The sequence below is a fragment of the Chiroxiphia lanceolata genome, chromosome 21 (assembly GCF_009829145.1).
Source record: "Chiroxiphia lanceolata isolate bChiLan1 chromosome 21, bChiLan1.pri, whole genome shotgun sequence".
NCBI lineage: Eukaryota > Metazoa > Chordata > Aves > Passeriformes > Pipridae > Chiroxiphia > Chiroxiphia lanceolata.
Window position 1 is genome coordinate 9297781 of NC_045657.1, and position 19120 is coordinate 9316900.

At 48.1% G+C, this 19120-nt stretch overlaps 1 protein-coding gene across 1 annotated transcript in view; it reads right to left on the reverse strand.

Annotated features, from left to right (window-relative positions):
• Nucleotides 1-19120, reverse strand: part of CACNA1B (calcium voltage-gated channel subunit alpha1 B) — a 308761-nt gene that overhangs the window by 112464 nt on the left and 177177 nt on the right. Inside the window, 6 exon segments of the mRNA XM_032708038.1 lie at nt 1361-1478; nt 5188-5241; nt 5243-5261; nt 6133-6264; nt 12329-12441; nt 16403-16515. Of these exon segments, the coding sequence (XP_032563929.1) occupies nt 1361-1478; nt 5188-5241; nt 5243-5261; nt 6133-6264; nt 12329-12441; nt 16403-16515 (549 nt within the window).

Below are 19120 nucleotides of genomic sequence, written 5' to 3' on the forward strand. Positions count from 1 at the left end.
TCGTGCTAATGGGGGAATCTCAGACAGAGGAAAGGGCTGGAGACACCTTATCTCTTGTCATCTCGCCCGCCAGCTGAAGCAGCCCCTGTGACAACTCCGAGTCTGTAGCCCAAGTGTTGCCCCCACGACCCCTCCCTCTCTCCCAGGTACCCAGCCAGCCCAAAAAAACACCAGGAAAAGATGAGCTCTGGGCTTGTAACCAGCAAAAAGGTTCTCCCTGCTGGGAAAGCCCCAAGCAGAGCAGCAAGGCTCAGTTATTACCCCTGTTTCACAGAACAAACAAACCAGCTGGGTGCTTTGTCTCTGCAACAGTTCCTAAAGTCCCATTTTTGAGGCTGCTCTGTTTGACTCCAGCTTGAGGCTGCAGGCAGCAAACATCACACCAAGGATCCTGGACCTGCTTAATGGCAGCAATTCCACAGAGCAATTCCAGAAGCAGGGACAGAGCCACCACAGCCCCTCTGCTCCAGCTTCTCCTCATCACACCCAGGTGTGACATCAGGGAATCACCTCAGTGCTGTATAAAATAGATCCTCCCTTCCCAAATCCCATCTCCATGTCCCTGTGTTCTTGCCTGCTTAGTCCTGTCAGGACATATGAGACATCCAAGTGCTGCTGGTTCCCCACAGACACCCTGGGACATTTTGGGGGAGGCACAAGCCCCCAGTTTCTTCTTGCCCTCAAGAGATTTTAATCTCGAAGCAGAAGAAAAGAGACACTTCATGTGCCAAGTCCTGGAACACGACTGAATGCTCCCAGAGCCTGAAACCCAAGATCTAGAATTAAATTTTAAGCACTAAGTGGAGACAGGATAATTTCCAGCATTTGGAACAGCACAGCTGGTTAAGCTGCCCTGGAGACAAAGGCACCAAGAGAATGGAGCCTCGTCTACCCACCAACCCAATTTCAACTATTCCTTCCCCTGACCAACCACAAACCATCTGTGAAGATTTTTGAGGTACAGAGGTCCTGCTCTGACCTGACTTCAGTTATTTTTCCCACCTCATAGCAGGACATCCTCAAGGAAGACACAAACTAACTCGTAATAGGACATCCTCAAGGTAAAATATAAAGTAGCTCACATAGGACATTCTCAAGGAAAACAAACTGGCTCACAATAGGACATTCTCAAGGTAAAATGTAACAATTAAAATGAAATTTCATGAAATTAAATCAAATCAAAATTTCTAACGTTGCCATAAGAAGAGCGACACCAGCCTGGATAACTCACCTACACGCCTTAGCTCTGGGGCTGGAAGGAGAAAAAGCAATAATTCCATTTTAAAAAGTGCAAAAGGGTGAGAATTTAAACAAAATAAGGTCTCTCTGCAGCCCAGGAAGGGCACACATGGAAGGATACAGTTCCCAAACAGCGTCAGGACGATGAAGTAGATGGAGGAGAACATCCCCGAGCGGACCCCGCCCTGCGACTCGATCCCGTGGTACATCACAGCATTCCAGTCCTCCCCCGTCAGGATCTGCAGGGGTTGGAGAGAGGAGAACAGGGGGGGACTTAAAGGAAGGACAGAGTGGTCAGGGGGTGCCAGGCAGAGCGGTGCCATCCAGGAATGCTCCCCAGGGGAAAGGAGTGAGCACACGGGGGGCATCAGGCCCTGCAAAGGAGGGGATTGTCCTGCTCTGCTCCGGGCCGGGGGCAGTTTTGGGCACCACAGCACAAAAAAACATCTAAAGCTGTTCAGAGTGTCCAAAAGAGGGATGCAAAGATGGTGAAGGTGCAACCCTTCTGGGGTCTGCAACTTCCTCCAGTCTCTGCTCCCTGCTGCAAAAACAAACCCAATAGAATAAGGCAAACCTCTCTCTCTGGAGAAGAGAGGAAGAAAAGAATCAAACCTCAAAGGGTGGAGATCAATCACCTCTCTCAGTGCAGCACAGGAGGCTCCTGGATGTTGGAGCAGCAAAGTCTCCTGGAATTTCAGTTTTACCATTCCAGGAATGATAAAGACAAGACAGTGCCAAACTTTTCTCCAAGGTGCGCACGGACAGGCAAGGGGGGATGGATACAAGTAGCAACAAGGGAATTTTCAGCTGAATAATCCTGAATTCCAGGGCTTTGTAAAGGGGGGAAGCAGAGGGGCAGCTCCGATCCCTGTGAGCAGGGACAGGACCCAGGGAATGGCTGGAGCTGTGTCAGGGCAGGGTTAGGCTGGATTTTGGGGAAAAAGTTCTTCCCCCAGGGGGTGGTTGGCACTGCCAGGCTCCCCAGGGCAGTGGGCACAGCACCAAGGCTGCCAGAGCTCCAGGAGGGTTTGGACAACTCTCTGAGGGCCCAGGGTGGGATTGTTGGGGTGTCTGTGCAGGACCAGGAGCTGGACTGGATGATCCTGCCCCTCTGGGTTCCCTGCCTGCTGCCCAGCTCTCCCCAGGTAGAAGCAGCAAAAGCCACATTCCAACATGTCACTCCCAGCACAGTTTCTCCCCCCTCTCCATTTTCAAGTCATGCAGAGACACCAGGTTTCAACAGCACCATTCCTGGCACTTCCCACAATCCTAAGAAAACTCGGAGCTCTAATGCCCTGAGTGGGAGCTCTGTCAGCTCCAGCTCCACTCATCCCCTTCCTACAGAAGGGTTTGGGTTGCTCAGCTCCCCCCACCCCACACACACTGGACCCAAGGAGCAGCTTTGTCACCCCTTCCACCCCTGCCCTGCTCCTGGGGGCTGCAGAGAGCCCTGCCTCAGCTGGGACAGGGATGGGCACCACTCCCACTGCCAGGCACTGGCACCACCACCACTGCAGGGCTGGCACAATACAGGCTCTTCTCCAGTGTTCCCAAGTTTGACCCAGACGGCCACAAAGCACAAAAAACAAAACAACCCCCAAGCAGAAGCAACAACCACTGTATGAGAGAGGACAGATGAGGGAAGCTGGAGGGGACTCTGCTCCTCCTGTGTCCTTGTGCAGGGACAGGAGGAGCCACAGCCCAGCCCTGCAGAGCTGAACATTGACCTGGGACTAATTAGTAAACGCATGAAAATAGGAAAATTAATCAGAACACATGAAAACACCTCAGTCTCAAGGAAGCCTTGATGCTAATTTTGCACCAGTCTCACTCACTCATCATTGAGAGGGACAGAGTGTAACATTCCTACCATTCCTGCTCAGCACCCACTGAGGCACAGCAACATTTTGGGCAGAGCAGCCCGTCCCTCCCCTGCCGTGGCACAGTCAAACAACAGCTACTTTTAGCACATTCAAACAATCCCGTGGGCTGTGAAGCTCAAAGTCCTAAATAGGAAGTTGTCTTTGTGTTTAGTAGGGGGAAAAAAAAGGGAATGAAAAGGCCACAGCACGGTGTGTGTGAGGTTTTAGAAAGGAATCCAAAGCCAAACTTTGACCCAATATTTGTAGTTCAGAGGAGAAGGATGGACCAAGAGTAGGGGTTATCAAAATGCTCTGGGATTTATTATTATTATTATTGTTATTATTATCATTATTATTATTATTATATTTTAACAACTAAATAATATTATTATATTATTATATTATTATATAATTAATAATGCTGTTGTTATAATATAATAATATATAACTGGCATAATACTACTGTTATAATATAATATGGAATTGTATATTATATAATAACTATTAATATAGTAATATAATTCTATGTAACCTAATATAATCATCATTATGATAATCAATATAAAAATAACATTATTTTTTGTTATCATATCAGATAATAATATATAATTAATGCAATGGTTATTAATAATATATATTGTGCATACTATGTATTATATAATAATTGTTAATATATAAAGTGTGGTATATAATTATAATAATCAAGTAATGTAAAAATTATGTTATTGTTATGTGCTATTATTATTATTATTATTATCCAAAATGCCTCTGGGAGGCTGCACTCAGTTAATCCAGTGCTGATGGGTTTTGCTGGGTTTAATTCACAGCTCTGACATTCTGGACAAATGTCCTAAACCCAACAGTGATTTTCTTCACCCCATATTTATCTCAAGGAAATATTTCAGCTAAATATTCTCATGGACAACCCTATTCCCAAAGCAAAATCCCATCAACATTCCCGAGCCTGACTGGGGCTCAGTTCCTGCTCGGTGGCAATACCTTTAAGCCCTTTCTGGGTGAGCACTAAAATCCTGTACAAATATTAATTTGCAGTATCCTGGAGGTCAGGGCAGAACCTTCTTCCCAGCTGGGGGAGAAGCAACACCCACGGGAAGAGCTCACAGGACACGTTTGCTTTTAGATTCTTTGTGTTAATCCAAAAATCATCATCAATCCCCTCTTTTTTTGCCCTTTTTGGGCCATGACACTAAATACAAAATACCTGAGTTAAACCTGGCTGAGCTGTGTGTAATTTGGGCTCAGGGGTGAAGCCTCAGCTCGAGCCCCACCCCAGGAGTTTGGGTGGGACGAGGTAACAAATGCTGGGTGGGTTCCACAGACCCAGGAGCAGCAGCCCCAGCTTTTACTGGAACACCTGAAGCGATTGTTTTTAAAAAAACAATTGTTTTGTCTTTTTTTTTAAAAATTGGTTTTTTTTAAATACAAAAATTTCATTTAAAAAATACAAAACTAAATACAAAAATTGTATTGAAAAAAAAGACACGAAGAGAAAACAGCTGCAAAGTGAAGCTTTTCAATCCAGCATCTCCCAGAGCTGTGAGTCCCTCCCGCCGTCTCCCGAACCCGCCCGAGGCGGTTGCCTGTCTCATGGAAGGCAATTCTCACCCAGCATTAACTTCTCTGGACTTATTATGGGCCAAAGCTGCATTATTCCCTGCTGCCTGCAGCTCCCTGAGGCCTCTCTGCTCATAAATTATGGCAAAAGTGCAGCAGGTCAAGCACTGGCTCATTCCAGAATCACAGGCCAGAGCTGCCATCCCAGGGCTGGGAGGCAACGGCCTGGCACACCACAGACTTAAGAACAGCACAGAAATATCTATTTTATCAATTTTTTTTTCTTCCTAGCAAAAAATCTTTTGTCTACTTCTCTTTAATTCCACGGCATTGATTTTTAATTTGATTCTTTTTAATGATGCGTTGATTGAGCAGCGAAGCAAAACACGTGAAAAGGAAGGGCTTCTTCCTAAATCCACAGCTTTTTGAGGACCTCTTTGCCTTCCACAAGCAAGAGGAGATGCCCAGGAATTCTCTTCTAACCCTGCCCCAGGCCAAGGTGTGGCTTTACCTGGAACACGGTGAGGATGGCGGCGGGGAAGGTGTCGAAATTCGTGGTCGGAGTGTTCGTCTTGGAAATTGAACCTGGAGAGAAGGGAGAAATCAAAAGCGGAGCAGTGAGGGCCAAGGAGCTCCCAGGCATCTCCTAATCCCCTGGAACGTCCAGAAACCCAGTCAGGGAGCAGCATTTGTTCCACCTGGCAGTAACAGCCCAGGCAAGCACAGCAGGGAACACGGTTGTCTCTCAGAAGGTGCTCAACAGGACCATTAGCAGGAACTCAATCTCATTCCCAGAGAAAATTCGGATGCTTTGAAATTCGTTTGCAGCCACAATTAAACTGACAATCCAAATCTCAAACGATTTTCGCCCGAACGACCCATTCAAGAAGTTTTCGTCCTCCGGTGCGAAAGCCCAAATGAATTACCCTCTTAGTAGATAATTTCTTTTTAATATTTTAAAGATATAATAGCAAGTTGACTGAGGGGAAAATAAAAAAAAAAAAAAAAAAGACCAAATAACCCGTGTTATTTCATTTCAGAGTCGATGCTGGGGTTAAATGATAATGCTGTGATATTTCGTGCTGGAAAATTCACCACAAGTGGCATTTAATGAGAATAATCAGATTCAACAGCACCATGTTTTCCAGCAGAAAAAATTCCAAGTGAATAAATACATTGTCACCCTGGATATCAGGGAAAGGATTTGCCTTTCCCTAATAAAAAGTGATTGCCTTCCCCAGGCCTGTTTCTTTATGGGGGTATGTGGGGACTGTGGGATGACAAAGGGGGCTTTGAATTAGGGTTGTTCTTTCTTAGGGAAGATGTTCAACTCCAGGTAAAACACTGGAACAGGAACTATTTTCCTATGAACTTCTCAGCAGCCCAGGAAGACTGAGAGTGCAGCAGGATGTGACCCTTCCAGCCCTGCAGCCCCAGGATGAATAATTAGACTTACTGTCCTCCAAAGAGCTGCATCCCCAGCAGAGCAAACACCACGATGAACAGGAACAGCAGGAAAAGCAAACTGATGATGGACTTCATGGAGTTCAGCAGGGAGACCACCAGATTCCTCAGGGAATTCCAGTACCTGTGTTGGAGATCAGAGCAGCCAAGAGAGAACGTGAGTGGGGGAAAGAGCCTTTGGTCAGAAACTAATATGAATATCTCCCAAGCGATTAGAGCGAGAGGGAAACGGCCTCCAGTGGCCATGGGGAGGTTTAGGTTGGATATAAGGCAACATTTCGTCCTGGAAAGGGTGGTCAGGCACTGGAACAGCTGTGCAGGGCAGTGGTGGAGTCCCCATCCCTGCAGGATTTACAAGCCCTGTGGAATGTGGCACTTGGGGACGTGGGCCAGTGGTGGCCTTGGCAGTGCTGGCCAACAGCTGGGCTTGGTGATCTTGAAGGTCTTTTCCAACCTGACTCTGTGATTTCTTATAATAAAACAGGAGAAGAATGACAAGGACTATCAGCCTCTCTTAAGCTCCCTTCTGCTGTTGGAAAACACGGCTCATGGAGTGGAAAATCTCTTGGAGCATCCCAAGGGCAGAGGTGGTCACTTGGTGTGTGTGCACCCACACTGAGTTGTGTGCAGTGAATGTTTGGGTTAGTTCCTCCTCTATCCCCTTTCCTGGGGTAGGTTTTGACCTTTTGGCATCTTCTCATCCAGCACAGCAGCCAGATGAGAACTAAAATGCCCCAAATCAGCAGGGGTGTCAAAAGTGTATCGACATCATGAAGGTGACACTGAAGGTGGGAACAGTGAATCCAGCTCTCCATAACACACAAATCAGGAATAAACACCTCATTCCCACCAGGACATCTCTGTGGTGTGTCCTTCCAACCCAATCCAAAGCCAGTCTCAACCAGTGGATTTAAATTCCCACATGTTTAAATGTTCCTGTAGGAGTTTCACACCCACATCAGTGCCCAGCCATGCCTTTGGTGGGGGGAAATTCAGGTGTCCAGGACAGAGCCTCGGATGGAGAACAAATCCAGGATGATCATTCCAACGTGGCAAGAGGGGAATTCAGGCTCAGCCTGAATCCTGACTGACACATCCAAGTCACATCTGGCCAGATACAGAAGATGGTTTGGTTTTGCCTCCCCTGTGCCTGGAGGCAGCTCCTGGCACACCCACAGGCAGGAACGTGGAAGTGATGGCAGTGCTGGGAAGGGTCTCGGAAACAGCTCTTTCCTGCTTTATTGCCCTGCTGAGAACAGGCAGGGAGGTTTATATTAGGAAACTAATGAGTCAGGAAATGCAGAAAGAGCTGTGCAGCTCTTTGACGAGCTCCTTTTGGACCCAGATTCTTGTGGAACAGGCAGCGGGAAAGGAGTGATTTGGAGCCATTTTACATGGACTCTGCTCAAAGTTGGGAGTCTGAGGCCATGGGGGAGGAATTTTTCCCTCTTTTTTCTCCAGTGGCTTCTCTCATTTCCACTGCCTGGCGCTGGGAGCTGCCCTGCAGAGCTGAATGCCTGCCCTGAGTGTCCTCCTGCTGCAGTCTGGGGATGGATCCACACCCTGAGCCCATTCCTGCAGTGTGGCTGAGGGTCCCCAGCAGAAGGAAGCCCGTGGATTTGACAGATCTGCTGATGGGAGAGAGAAGAGCTGGAGCCACCATCCCCCTTTCCTTTGTCTTTGCTTTCCCCCTCTTCCTTCCCCCAGGTGTAGCTGGGAGGACTGAACCACCCCTTGTTCCTCTGTGCTGGGGGTGATACAACCACGTCCATCCCAGGAGAAGTAGGATCTTTACACTCCCATTCCAAGAAAATTGACTTCCATAATACAGGTGACAGAGGTTTCAGGATAAACTTTGGTCTCTCAGGAGAATATCTCCAGTGGAAATGTTGCAACCAAACCTGCTCAGGGTCAGTCCCAAAGCAAAAGGGGCTGAGCTGCTTTCCTGGAGAGGGAGGATTTGCTGCTCCCACAGCTCTCCCAAGCTGGACACAGCAGTTTTCAGACCAAACCTGCCTCATACAAGGGCTTCACACCTCGCAGGGAACACAACTGGAGGCATTGCCTTGTCCTGGAATAGCTCAACACCAAAACCCCGACCCAGAGCACCAGGATTCTGAGTGAGCTGCATTTCTGCAGATGCCAGTCCCTGTTCAGCTCTGCCATGGCAAAGGCGAGCACATTGAAGCTGGTTTGCCCTTGTCCTCCCTGCTGAATTTTAGCCCCTCTCAGTCTATCCCCTCCTGGTGGATCCTGCTGGCACCTTTCAGGCCAGCTGGAATTTCACTTTTTAACTCTTGCTGTCCATGTTACACTGATTTGGGACATGGGAATGAAAAGGTCCTTATCCCACTGATTATTCAAAGCAGGATCTTCTATCCATGGTCATACTGATTTGGATTGTAGTGGTTTGGACTTTGTTTTCCCCCAGAGGATAAGAAAAGTGTAGACCCCAAGGGGTGGAAACCCCTGGAAGTTTTGAATTTCTGTCCAATGAGCGCTCCTGCAAAAAATGTAAACATATCACAACCAGACCGGAAGAGAAGAGTTTGTAGTTGGAGGGAGAAGAAGGTGGCCATGTTGTGAGCCACGAGGAAGGGGCTCTGAGCCCCACAGGGGGGCTTTGGCCCCCCAGCCCCAGCTGGGGCCTGTGGGGACCTGGAACAGCATAATGCTGGGCTAGGTGCCTATAGTTATGCTGGGAGATGTTTTCTCCATCATGGGCAGTGGCCGTGGGCAGTGGCCGGAGAAAGCAGCAGCTGGCACTGACCAGAGAAACGGTGGCAGGAGAGCCAGAAGAGATAAGATGGAGCAACAAAGACATACAGCACCAGAGAAGGGACTCCTGGAAGGAGAGCCGAGGGAAGAGAGATGTCAGCAGCAGAGTTCTACAGAGTTCTGGGGGTAAGAACTGATACCAGACCCCCAAACCTCCTTTGAGACCTCCTGGAAGGAGGAAGTGATAGACTCTTACTTGAAAGAGCCTTGAAGTGCAACATGCACTGCAGAGAGGAGCTGAGAAGCTCGGTCGTCCTGAGAGCTCAGTCAGGACGGAGTGGGGGAGGTTGGCCTTGAGGCCCTCCCTTGCTGCAAGCTACAAAGAAGCTCGCAGCCTGAGACAGGGCACAGAGGCCCTGCAAGGAGCTTGCATCTCCTGAAGATACCAGACCGTCACGAAGGACCCCCTGTGCTTCGTGATATGACGTGGTGATACGACCTTGTCTGGGTGACGAAGCCCACGGAAGGACCACTCGTTTGGAGAGACGAGTGGCCGAGGGGGATCCCCCCCCCCTCGTGTGTGCTGGCAGAGATCCAGCTATCAGCTGCTTCAAGAAACAGAAGAGACAGAGAGAGCCTGCTGGCTTAGAAGATGCTGCTGCTTAGTGACTGCTACTCTGAAGAAGCTGCTGCCCTAAGAGACTGGAAGGGATCTGTCCTTCTTTCCCTCCTGGACTTTTATTTGGAGGGGAGAAGAGATCTGATCCATTGTAAATACTTATGTCATGGTAGAGATAGTTGTAGTCGTGTGTATAATGTATTGTAGTATTTATTTGTATAGTCATTGTAATATATTCCCTTTCCCCATTCTGAGTCTGGTTGTGTTTTGTCTGGAAAAAAACCCATCTCACATTGGGTTGAGATGTGGGAGGGGGATGGAGCTAAGGAATTGGAATTGGGCTATCTCAAACCATGACAGGGATGCAGGAATCAAAATAATAATTGGATAATCCCACTGATTATCCAAAGCAGGAGGACTGAGTTTAGCTCAGTTGGTTCAAACTTGGTTCTAAGAACACCAAGGTCAGGTTCAATCTCGGGTTGGGCCATTCACCTCAAAAGTTGGACTCAATGATCCTTGGGGGTCCCTTCCAAATGAGAACATTCTGGGATTCTGGACTGCAATTGGCTTCTGCTGAACGTGGAGGGAAAATAAACCAGAGCAGGGAGTTGCAGAGAGAAATTCCTATGGAAGAGATTGAAAAGGAGACAGGAAACTACTGAGGGTCAGGGTGTTCTCACAGCAAAGGCTGCAATGAGAGAGTGTGGGCAGAATCTGTGCCTGGTGGCAGCACTTTGGTGGCTCTCATGAGTCATGAGAGGACTGAGCTGTGCAGCTCCAACCCCGGGATAATGTGGGATCATCCCGTGGGAGCTGCAGGGACGTGGCTGCTGGTCATGCAACGAGCACATTCCTGTCGTGTCAGGTGAAAATTCCACACAATCAGGTCAAGGGAACATCAGGATCAGGGGGGTGACAAAGTCACTGATGTCCTGAGAAAGGGGGAGCCCCGGGCTCAGTTTGTTAAGTTAAATCTCTTCTCCTGAGAAACGAGCAACAGGACCAGAGGGAACAGCCTCAAACTGTGCCAGGGGAGGGTCAGGGTGGATATCAGGGAAAATTTCTTCACTGAAAGGCTTGTCCAGGCCTGGCACAGCTGCCCAGGGCAGTGGGGGAGTCACCATCCCTGCAGGGACTTAAAAGCTGTGTGGATGTGGCCCCTGGGGACAGGGGTTAGTGGTGGCCTTGGCAGTGCTGGGGGAACGGTTGAATTCGATGCTCTTGAAGGTCTTAAAGATCTTTTTCAACCTAAACAGTTCTTGTGATTCATCCCTCGATCCTGCTGGCTAAAGGAATAGTCAAAACTCACCAAAAAAAATAAGATTTCACCTTCCAAAAATGGCCAGAATTTTGAAAAAAGCACAACACACAATCAGACACAGCAAATCTCAGTAGCTGGGGATAAAATTATCTGCTGATGATTCATTGCTCTGAGTTTCCTACAAAACCAGGAGCTTCCCATACATAAGATTAGTGCAAAGGTAACCTACAGTGACATTTTTTGGTGCAGGTACCCACCTATTTTACCAGACAATCACAGAAACTTAATGTTTCCACCCCCTTTTTCCTGGAGTACAACAGCTGACACTGCATCACACACAAATCTGGGATCTGCACAATCCTTAACAGATACAAACCAGCAAACCCCCAGAGCCAACCAAAACCTGGGCCTTCAAACAGCTGCCAAAGCTCCTGGTGACTTCCAATGATTGGTTTGCTCCAGTGCCATCACCTGGGCCTTATTTATTTCAGGCAGTTGTGCACCAGGGGTGTTTTTGGCAGGAGTTCTTATTCCTCCTCCTGTTCCTTCAAGCCAAGGAGTGTTAAGGGAGCGATGGAAAGAAGGGAGAGCCCAGGAGGCAAAGGTGGAAAAAAAATAAGGTGGAAAACAACAGCAGGGACACCTAAATATGTCATCAATTTGCACACCAGGGCTTGGAAAGCCTGCAGAAATGGCTCTAGATGGGTTTCTAAATGGCACAGGAGCTGTTGCTGATGCCAGAGCACATTAACGTGAGGCAGGAGCACAAAGACAAGGGAAAAGCTGTGGAAACATCACTCCAGTGAAATTCAACCTCCCAGACGTGCCCAGAGCAGACACAGCACAGGCAGCAGCAAAACTCTGCCTATTTGTGTCAACACGGGGGCTCAGGCAGCAGGATTTACCAGCCAGCAATACCCAGGGTATTTGGTTTTCCAGTTCCCAAATGCTTCAGGAGCAGCAGATGAGGACAGTGAGCAGCTGATGGGACTTAGAAAGTCGATAACGAAATTTGTTTCTTTTACCACAAGAGCTAAGGGGTAACATAATGAGGTTTTGTTTTAAACAAGCCCAGAAACAAAGCAAAAAAAAGGATATTTTCCTGCAGCCCATCATATACACTGTGGAACCCTCTGCCCAAGGGCAGAAAAAGCCTGTACAGGGAGGCTGGGGGGGGAATAAAAGGGCTGTTAAAAATCTTTGTGGATGCAAATACAGGCTCAGGAACTCCCAAACATTTCCAGCTGCCAGAAACCCCCATTGCCCAGCTGAGGAAAAAGGGCAATTCTACATCTGCAGTTCCCTTCTGCTCCTGCTCCCATCAGGATCATCCTAATGGGATGTCAGGACAGGACAGGGCTTTTGTGCCAGCAAAACTGGGGGTTTGGGGCATTTGGGGTTTTTTTTTTTTCTCTTCAACTTCTGGTAATTTATTATTTATTTTTATAAATATAAATATATAACAATAAATATATAACAACAAATAAAATATAAACAAAAACCACTCCTCCTTGCTGTGGGGTTGGTAATCCAGTTTCTTGTGGTGCTAGAAGGCTGCTGTGAGAGTGAAAAGGGAGCTGGACTTACTTTGTTACTTTGAAAATCCTCAGCAGTCGAAGTGCCCTCAATACACTGATGCCAAATGAGGTTCCTGGTTTCACTGCAGCCCAAATGACTTCAAATATACTTCCCACGATGACCTGCAAGAAAGAGGTTGTTTTCTAATATCCATAAGGCAAAACTTCTCCTCATTTCTCTGTTGTGAGGCTGAGGAAAGCCCAGGAATCAGAGCTCAGGCTGTGATGGTTTTCTTAGGAAAACTTCAGGAAAATCATAAATTGGCCAAGAGCGCTGGAAATCCCTAATTTACCACTGGAATCCTTATCCCAACTTTCTGCAACCGAGACTGAAAAAGGGCAATACCCAGCAGCAGAACACATTGGGATCTCCCCATACACAGTCAGGAACTTGTTGCTTTTTCTCCAGCAATCAAACTGCCTTAAAATAACCTTTTTGGAATGACACTGTGCTTTATTATTGTGGTTTTTTTTAACACTGGCTCAACTGCAAATGCCAACCCTTCGTTTTCCCACCCCACAGAGTGGGTCTGTGCAGAGATCCAGGGGGGCACTGCCCCGTCCTTCCCTGCCATCAGAAGACCAAAAACCTTCACCTGCAGCAGAACAGAGAAGCTCTGGGTGAGATCCACCAGAAACTTCTGGCAACTGAGAGTGTTTAGGAGGGCAATTAAGCAATTGCTGTTGTGAGACCCAGCACACACATCCAACCAGCTGCCTCGGGGGATTGACACAGTCGTCCCAAATCGAGGGGGATTTTTTTAAGCCCTGTTTGTTTTGGCCGGGGGGTTTAAGGACGGCAGGGAATTAACCCGGAGCAACGGGGAAAAAAAAAAAAAAACCTTCATTACCAAAGGACAAAGCAGCAATGGGTTAAGCACAGCCGGAAAGGGCAATTATCTCCGCGCAGGTCGCTGCACAGTTAATAAGATAAAACAGGCATTTCGCTGCCAATTGCTGTTATTGCTCACATTAACCCGGCCTCTCAGAGCTCCCACTGCCCCTGGTCTCCGGGTGGGCAAAACACACCATAAACCCGCTCAGCAGAACCCAGCAAGCAGCTGGTTGTGCTGGGGGAGGGAATGTTAACAGGGAGCCAGGGCTGGGTCTGATACCTGCAAGAAACGCTGTGCCCCGAGCTTCAAAAAAAAAAAAAAAAATCAGGTACACGGCAGTTGCTCATCCCTTTCGTCCCATCCGAAAAAAGAAGGAGCTAAAACTTCTCTCCCGCAGTTTCTCACCCTGGGAATCCCTCGTGAATCAGCAAAACCCTTCCCTTGGACCTTCCACATGTTACACTGATAATTAATTATCTCGGCAGCCCAGCAGGGCCTCCTGGGAGCCCGTTTCACAGGAGCCCCCTCTGGACTGGTACTCCCAAGGCTGGTGTGCTCTGATTTGTTGTTTCGCGTTTTGCATTTGAATGGTTTCGTCTTGATGGTTTGTCAGACTAAACTGGCGACAGATCTATGTGATGTTCTGGGGGGGGTGAAGCCGTTGAATTAATTCTGGGGGCTGGAAGGTGGGTGAGGAGGAAGAAACACAACCAGAAGTAGGATCCCTACGGATTCTCCGAAGGAGGAAGAATTAAAAACAGATCAACAGCTTGAACCTCCTGGGAAACACTCACCAGAACTCGTTGCCAGCGCTGCACAAACACAGAGCGACCACTGGGGGGTTGTCTTTGCTGAGTGCAAGCTCCTAAATCACCTGTCCCTGACTGCAGGTGCAAGGGCTGGTTGTGGGAGGAGCATCCCAGACACAGGGATCCAAGGAAACTCGTAGCCAGCTTGGAGCTCACCTAATCCATTGGTGAAAACATCAGCCTGTTACCAGGGAATTTAAACAAGGCAGTGATATGAGAAATAAAAATAAGGTTTTTATATCATGAGAAATAAAAATACGGTTCATATATATATATATATATATATATATATAGGCATATTGTGAAGTTGTAAGATATCTGAGTTCCACAGGACTGAACTTGGGTATCAGGGTCATTTTCAGCCAGATAAGGGCCATGCAAAAGTTCTAAAAATTAAAATCTTTTGGGGCCATGTTGTACACGAGGTTCCTTTTCTCTTTGGGCTAAAAACAAAGGAAGATCCATCAGCTTTGACAGGGGATGGCTCACAGCCAATTGGAATAAAGGGAAAGCCCCTTTTCAGAGGAAAAGAAACCTTTTCAGGTGAAAGTGAATATATTAAACTTATCTGGAAAAGGGTGGGATTTTGTGAAACTATAAAATGTGTGGAATTTAAACCCAAAGGGTCTTTTCCCTGGAAATCCAGTGAGAGAAAGACCCGGCGCCCCTGATAAATTCTTCCTGTTTCTTTGTTCCCTGAGTTTATGTCTTCTTCCTAAATTTAAAAGAGGGATTTTTCCCACACAGGTGATCCCTGGGCTGGGGGCTTTCATCTCAAAGTCAGTTCACTCTGAGCTTTCCAGCCAAGAAGAGAGTGAGTTGGCTCTACTCGTAGCCTTGGATTGAGGAGAGGTCACTTCCTGAAGGTGAGAATTCCTCCTCCCTCGAGGGAATTTTGCTCCGTGGGGGAGGAGAGTGACTCCCAGCATTCTGGCAGACAAACAGTAGAACCAGCAGACTGAATCTTAGAGAGCAGGGCTGGATGACGTGCACAGTGACCTGAACTGTTCTCCCCTTGCCCCTGGCTGGATCGAGAGCTTCATATCTGCTTTGGTACAGAAACCTCCCAGCCCCAATCCTGCTCTGCCCACGCTGAAGATAAGAGGAGCCAAGTTATCCTCTGTGAGGACAGATTACAGCCTAATAGCTTTTAATGAATAAATTACCATCCACACGCCATGTCCTTTGTTAGATGGAGCCAAAAGCAGCCCCACTATTCACACTTCAGAGCTGTAGTTTGAGCCTGGACTGTGTCCAGTTCTGGGCCCCTCAGCTCAGGAAGGACATGGAGGGGCTGGAGCAGGTCCAGAGAAGAGCAACGAGGCTGGGGAAGGGACTCAAGCACAAGTCCTATGAGGAGAGGCTGAGGGAGCTGGGGCTGTTCAGCCTGGAGAAGAGGAGGCTCAGGGGAGACCTCCTCACTCTCTACAACTCCCTGACAGGAGGGGGGAGCCAGCTGGGGGTTGGTCTCTTTTCCCAGGCAACCATCAGCAAGACAAGAGGGCTCGGGCTTCAGCTGTGCCAGGGGAGGTTTAGGTTGGATATTAGAAAGAATTTCTTTGCAGAGAGGGTGCTCAGCCATTGGAATGGGCTGCCCAGGGAAGGGGGGGATTCTCCATCCCTGGAGGTGTTTAAGGACAGACTGGATGTGGCATCAGTGCCATGGGCTGGGAACCACGGTGGGGTTGGATCAAGGGTTGGACTGGATGATCTCAGAGGTCCCTTCCAACCCAGCTGATTCCATGATTCTCTGATTCTGGATGTGGGTTATTGCCTTCCCATCACAAATCCCAGGTTTGGGCACTGCAAAGAGCTGCCTGTGCATCTTGAGGGTTCAAGGGCTGACTGAGGAGATGAGCAGGAAGATGTGGGGGGGTTTTGTCCATTTTTTGTCTTTCAATCATCTCATTGAAATGGGAGGGAGAATCTCCCCGGGCAATCAGAGCATTGGAACACCCCGGAGTTTGCTGAGGAAATGAAACCCCCGGCTGTCACTTTGCCTCAAAAAAGGATGATAAGGAGGGGAAGCTTAATGTGTTTAACTGCAGTTAATTTATGCAACCACTGCTCCCTGCAGAAGAAACACTCCCAGCACCATTTCCCATGGATTGCCACACCCACCCTGGAATGCCCAACCTGCTGGATGACAGCAGAGCCACACAGGGACTTTTTTCAAGGACGTGGAGTGCCAGGACAAGAGGGAATGGTTTCATGCTTAGATTTGATATAGGGAAGGAATTCTTCCCTGTGAGGGTGGGGAGGCCCTGGCACAGGTTGCCCAGAGAAGCTGTGGCTGCCCCTGGATCCCTGGAAGTGTCCAAGACCAGGCTGGACAGGGCTTGGAGCAACCTGGGCTAGTGGAAGGTGTCCCTGCCTGTGGAACTGGATGACTTTAAGTTCCCTTCCAACCCAAAGTCTTCTGTGATTCATCTTACTCACCCCAAAGTCAAAGCAGTTGAATGAAGAGTGGAAGTAGTTCCTTGGCCCCAGTCCATACATCTTCAAAGACATCTCAGTAAGGAACAGCCCCAGGAAAACAAACTCTGCAAAATCTGGAAACAGGGAAAAAGAGATAATTAGCCCATGAGACCTCGGTGGGCAGATCCCCTCATGTGGGGAACAATGGTATTTTTGCACAACCCAGAGTGACTCCTGGTAGAAGAAAATCCCTCTGCAATGGCAAACAAGACCAGAGCAGAGTTTCCCATCATTATTTCTGTGTGTCCATGAGCTGTGAGCAGCCTTCAGGAGCTGTGCTGTGGAATGGTGGCATGAGCATTAAATAATATGCTCACTGTTTTTATAAAATTTCAAAGGAAGCCTCTGGATCTACTTTTTCTAAAGGTCTAATTTAATTGCACAGATAATGTTTTACAGTGATGTGTTTGGGCCTTCTGTACTCGCAAGAGATGGACACTTTTGGGTGTGGGGTGTTGAGTTTCTGTAACATCCTCTGCTGATAAAAATACCTTCCTGCCCAACAGAACTGCTGACTCTGAGGGCTCATATTCAGAGGTGTTGTGTCTACTGTTACCACATTTATTTTTATTATGCCTTTATAGCCCTATAACTGTGGAAGAACAAGTTCTGTTTCCTTTGGCTTCACATATCGCAGGCAAATAAGCTGTGAAACTTTTGATGGGAAAATTTATCACCCATGATGAAACAAAGGGCTGGAGACTTCAATTTCTAGCTGAGGTTTTCAGGACTTGAAGCTGCAGAAAATACCACCTTTGGCATTTTGAGTTTGGATCTGGAGGCCAATTAGCAGCAGCAAGAATAAAACGTTAAAAACAAACAAAAAAAAGGGGCAAAAAACACCTCCATTGCCAAAACAAACCCAATAGAATAAGGCAAACCTCTCTCTCTCTGGAGAAGAGATGAGGAAAAGAATCAAACCTCAAAAGGTGGAGATCAATCACCTCAGTGCAGCACAGGAGGCTCCTGGATGTTGGAGCAGCAAAGTCTCCTGGAATTTCAGTTTTATCATTCCGGGAATGATAAAGACAAGACAGTGCCAAACTTTTCTCCAAGGTGCACACGGACAGGCAAGGGGGGATGGATACAAGTAGGAACAAGGGAATTTTCAGCTGAATAATCCTGAATTCCAGGGCTTTGTAAAGGGGGGAAGCAGAGGGGCAGCTCCAATCCCTGTGAGCAGGGACAGGACCCAGGGAACAGCTGGAGCTGTGCCAGGGGAGGGTTAAGCTGGATTTTGGGAAAAGGTTCTTCCCCCAGAGGGTGGTTGGGCACTGACCAGGCTCCCCAGGGCAGTGGGCACAGCACCAAGGCTGCCAGAGCTCCAGGAGGGTTTGGACAACTCTCTGAGGGACAGGGTGGGATTGTTGGGGTGCCTGTGCAGGGCCAGGGGTTGGACTGGATGATCCTTGTGGGTCCCACTGAAGGTATTTCATGATTTTATCATTCCGTGATTTTATCATTCCATGACTTCCTGTAACGTGTGGCTTTGGCTGATGAGTGTGAGGAGGGAATGAGGGTCCTTCCAAAGTGCCTGGATTTCCCTCCACCCTCACTCTCCACGTTCATGTGGAGTGAGCACAGTTGGCCCAGGGCCTGTTTTGCACTGCTGGGTGTCTTTGGACATTGCTTGGAAAATACAGCTTCAATCAGCAGCCAATAAAAAGGGGGGTTAAATCTTAAATGAAAGACAGTCCTGGAATATTGTGGGCATAAAGTGAACTGAAATCCAGGAAGCTTTAATGACATGAGAAAGGTTTTATTAACACCTTAGTGAGGAGCCTGCAAGGACATTTCTGCCAACATTTGCACAAGGGGAGGAAATACCAGGAGAGGATTAATTGTACTGTGTCACCTCCTGTCCTTGAAAGCAGGAGCAATGTCACTAAAGGAGAATGTAAGGGCAGTGTGTTCACATTGGAGGAATAAGATGACAAAGCAGGAGATCTGCAAAGTTCTCAGCCTTTTTCCTGCCAAAAGGCAGCTCCATCCTCTGGGTCTCATGGTCACATGGAGGAGCAGCACAGCTCCATCTCACTTGGAGCTTGGAACCTGCCAGGAGAAACCTGGTCACCCCTGCACCAACTTGCCTCTCCTTTCTGACATCAGCTGCAACAACTCAGAGAGAAAACAGTTGTTTCCAACACAAGGGATCCCAGAGTAGGGAATTATCCATAATTATGCTGGCAATCCATCCAACTATCCATCTCTCTGCTCAGTGAAACCCCTCCTGCAGAGCTGCCTCCAGCCCTGGGGAACAACATCAGGAGGATGTGGAGCTGTTGGAGCAAATCCAGAGGAGGCCATGGAGATGCTCCAGGGGCTGGAGCCCCTCTGGAGCCAGGCTGGGAGAGCTGGGGGTGTTCACCTGGAGAAGAGAAGGATCTAGGGAGAGCTGAGAGCCCCTTGCAGGGCCTAAAGGGGCTCCAGGAGAGCTGGAGAGGGACTTTGGTTTCCCACTCAGCAGAGCTCAGCAAGTCCAATGGTGTCATTGGAATGACTTCCATGGGAAGTCTCCCTATCCCAAGGATTGGTGTCAAACCAATGCTTTGAAGTCGGTGGCCTTGTTTAATTAGCTGGTAAAAAATCATAGGGAGCGGTTGTAGATCCTCCAGAAAGCACAGCACAGCCTCCACCTGTGTCATGGCTCAGTCTGGCAGGACAGTTTCACCCTCTTTG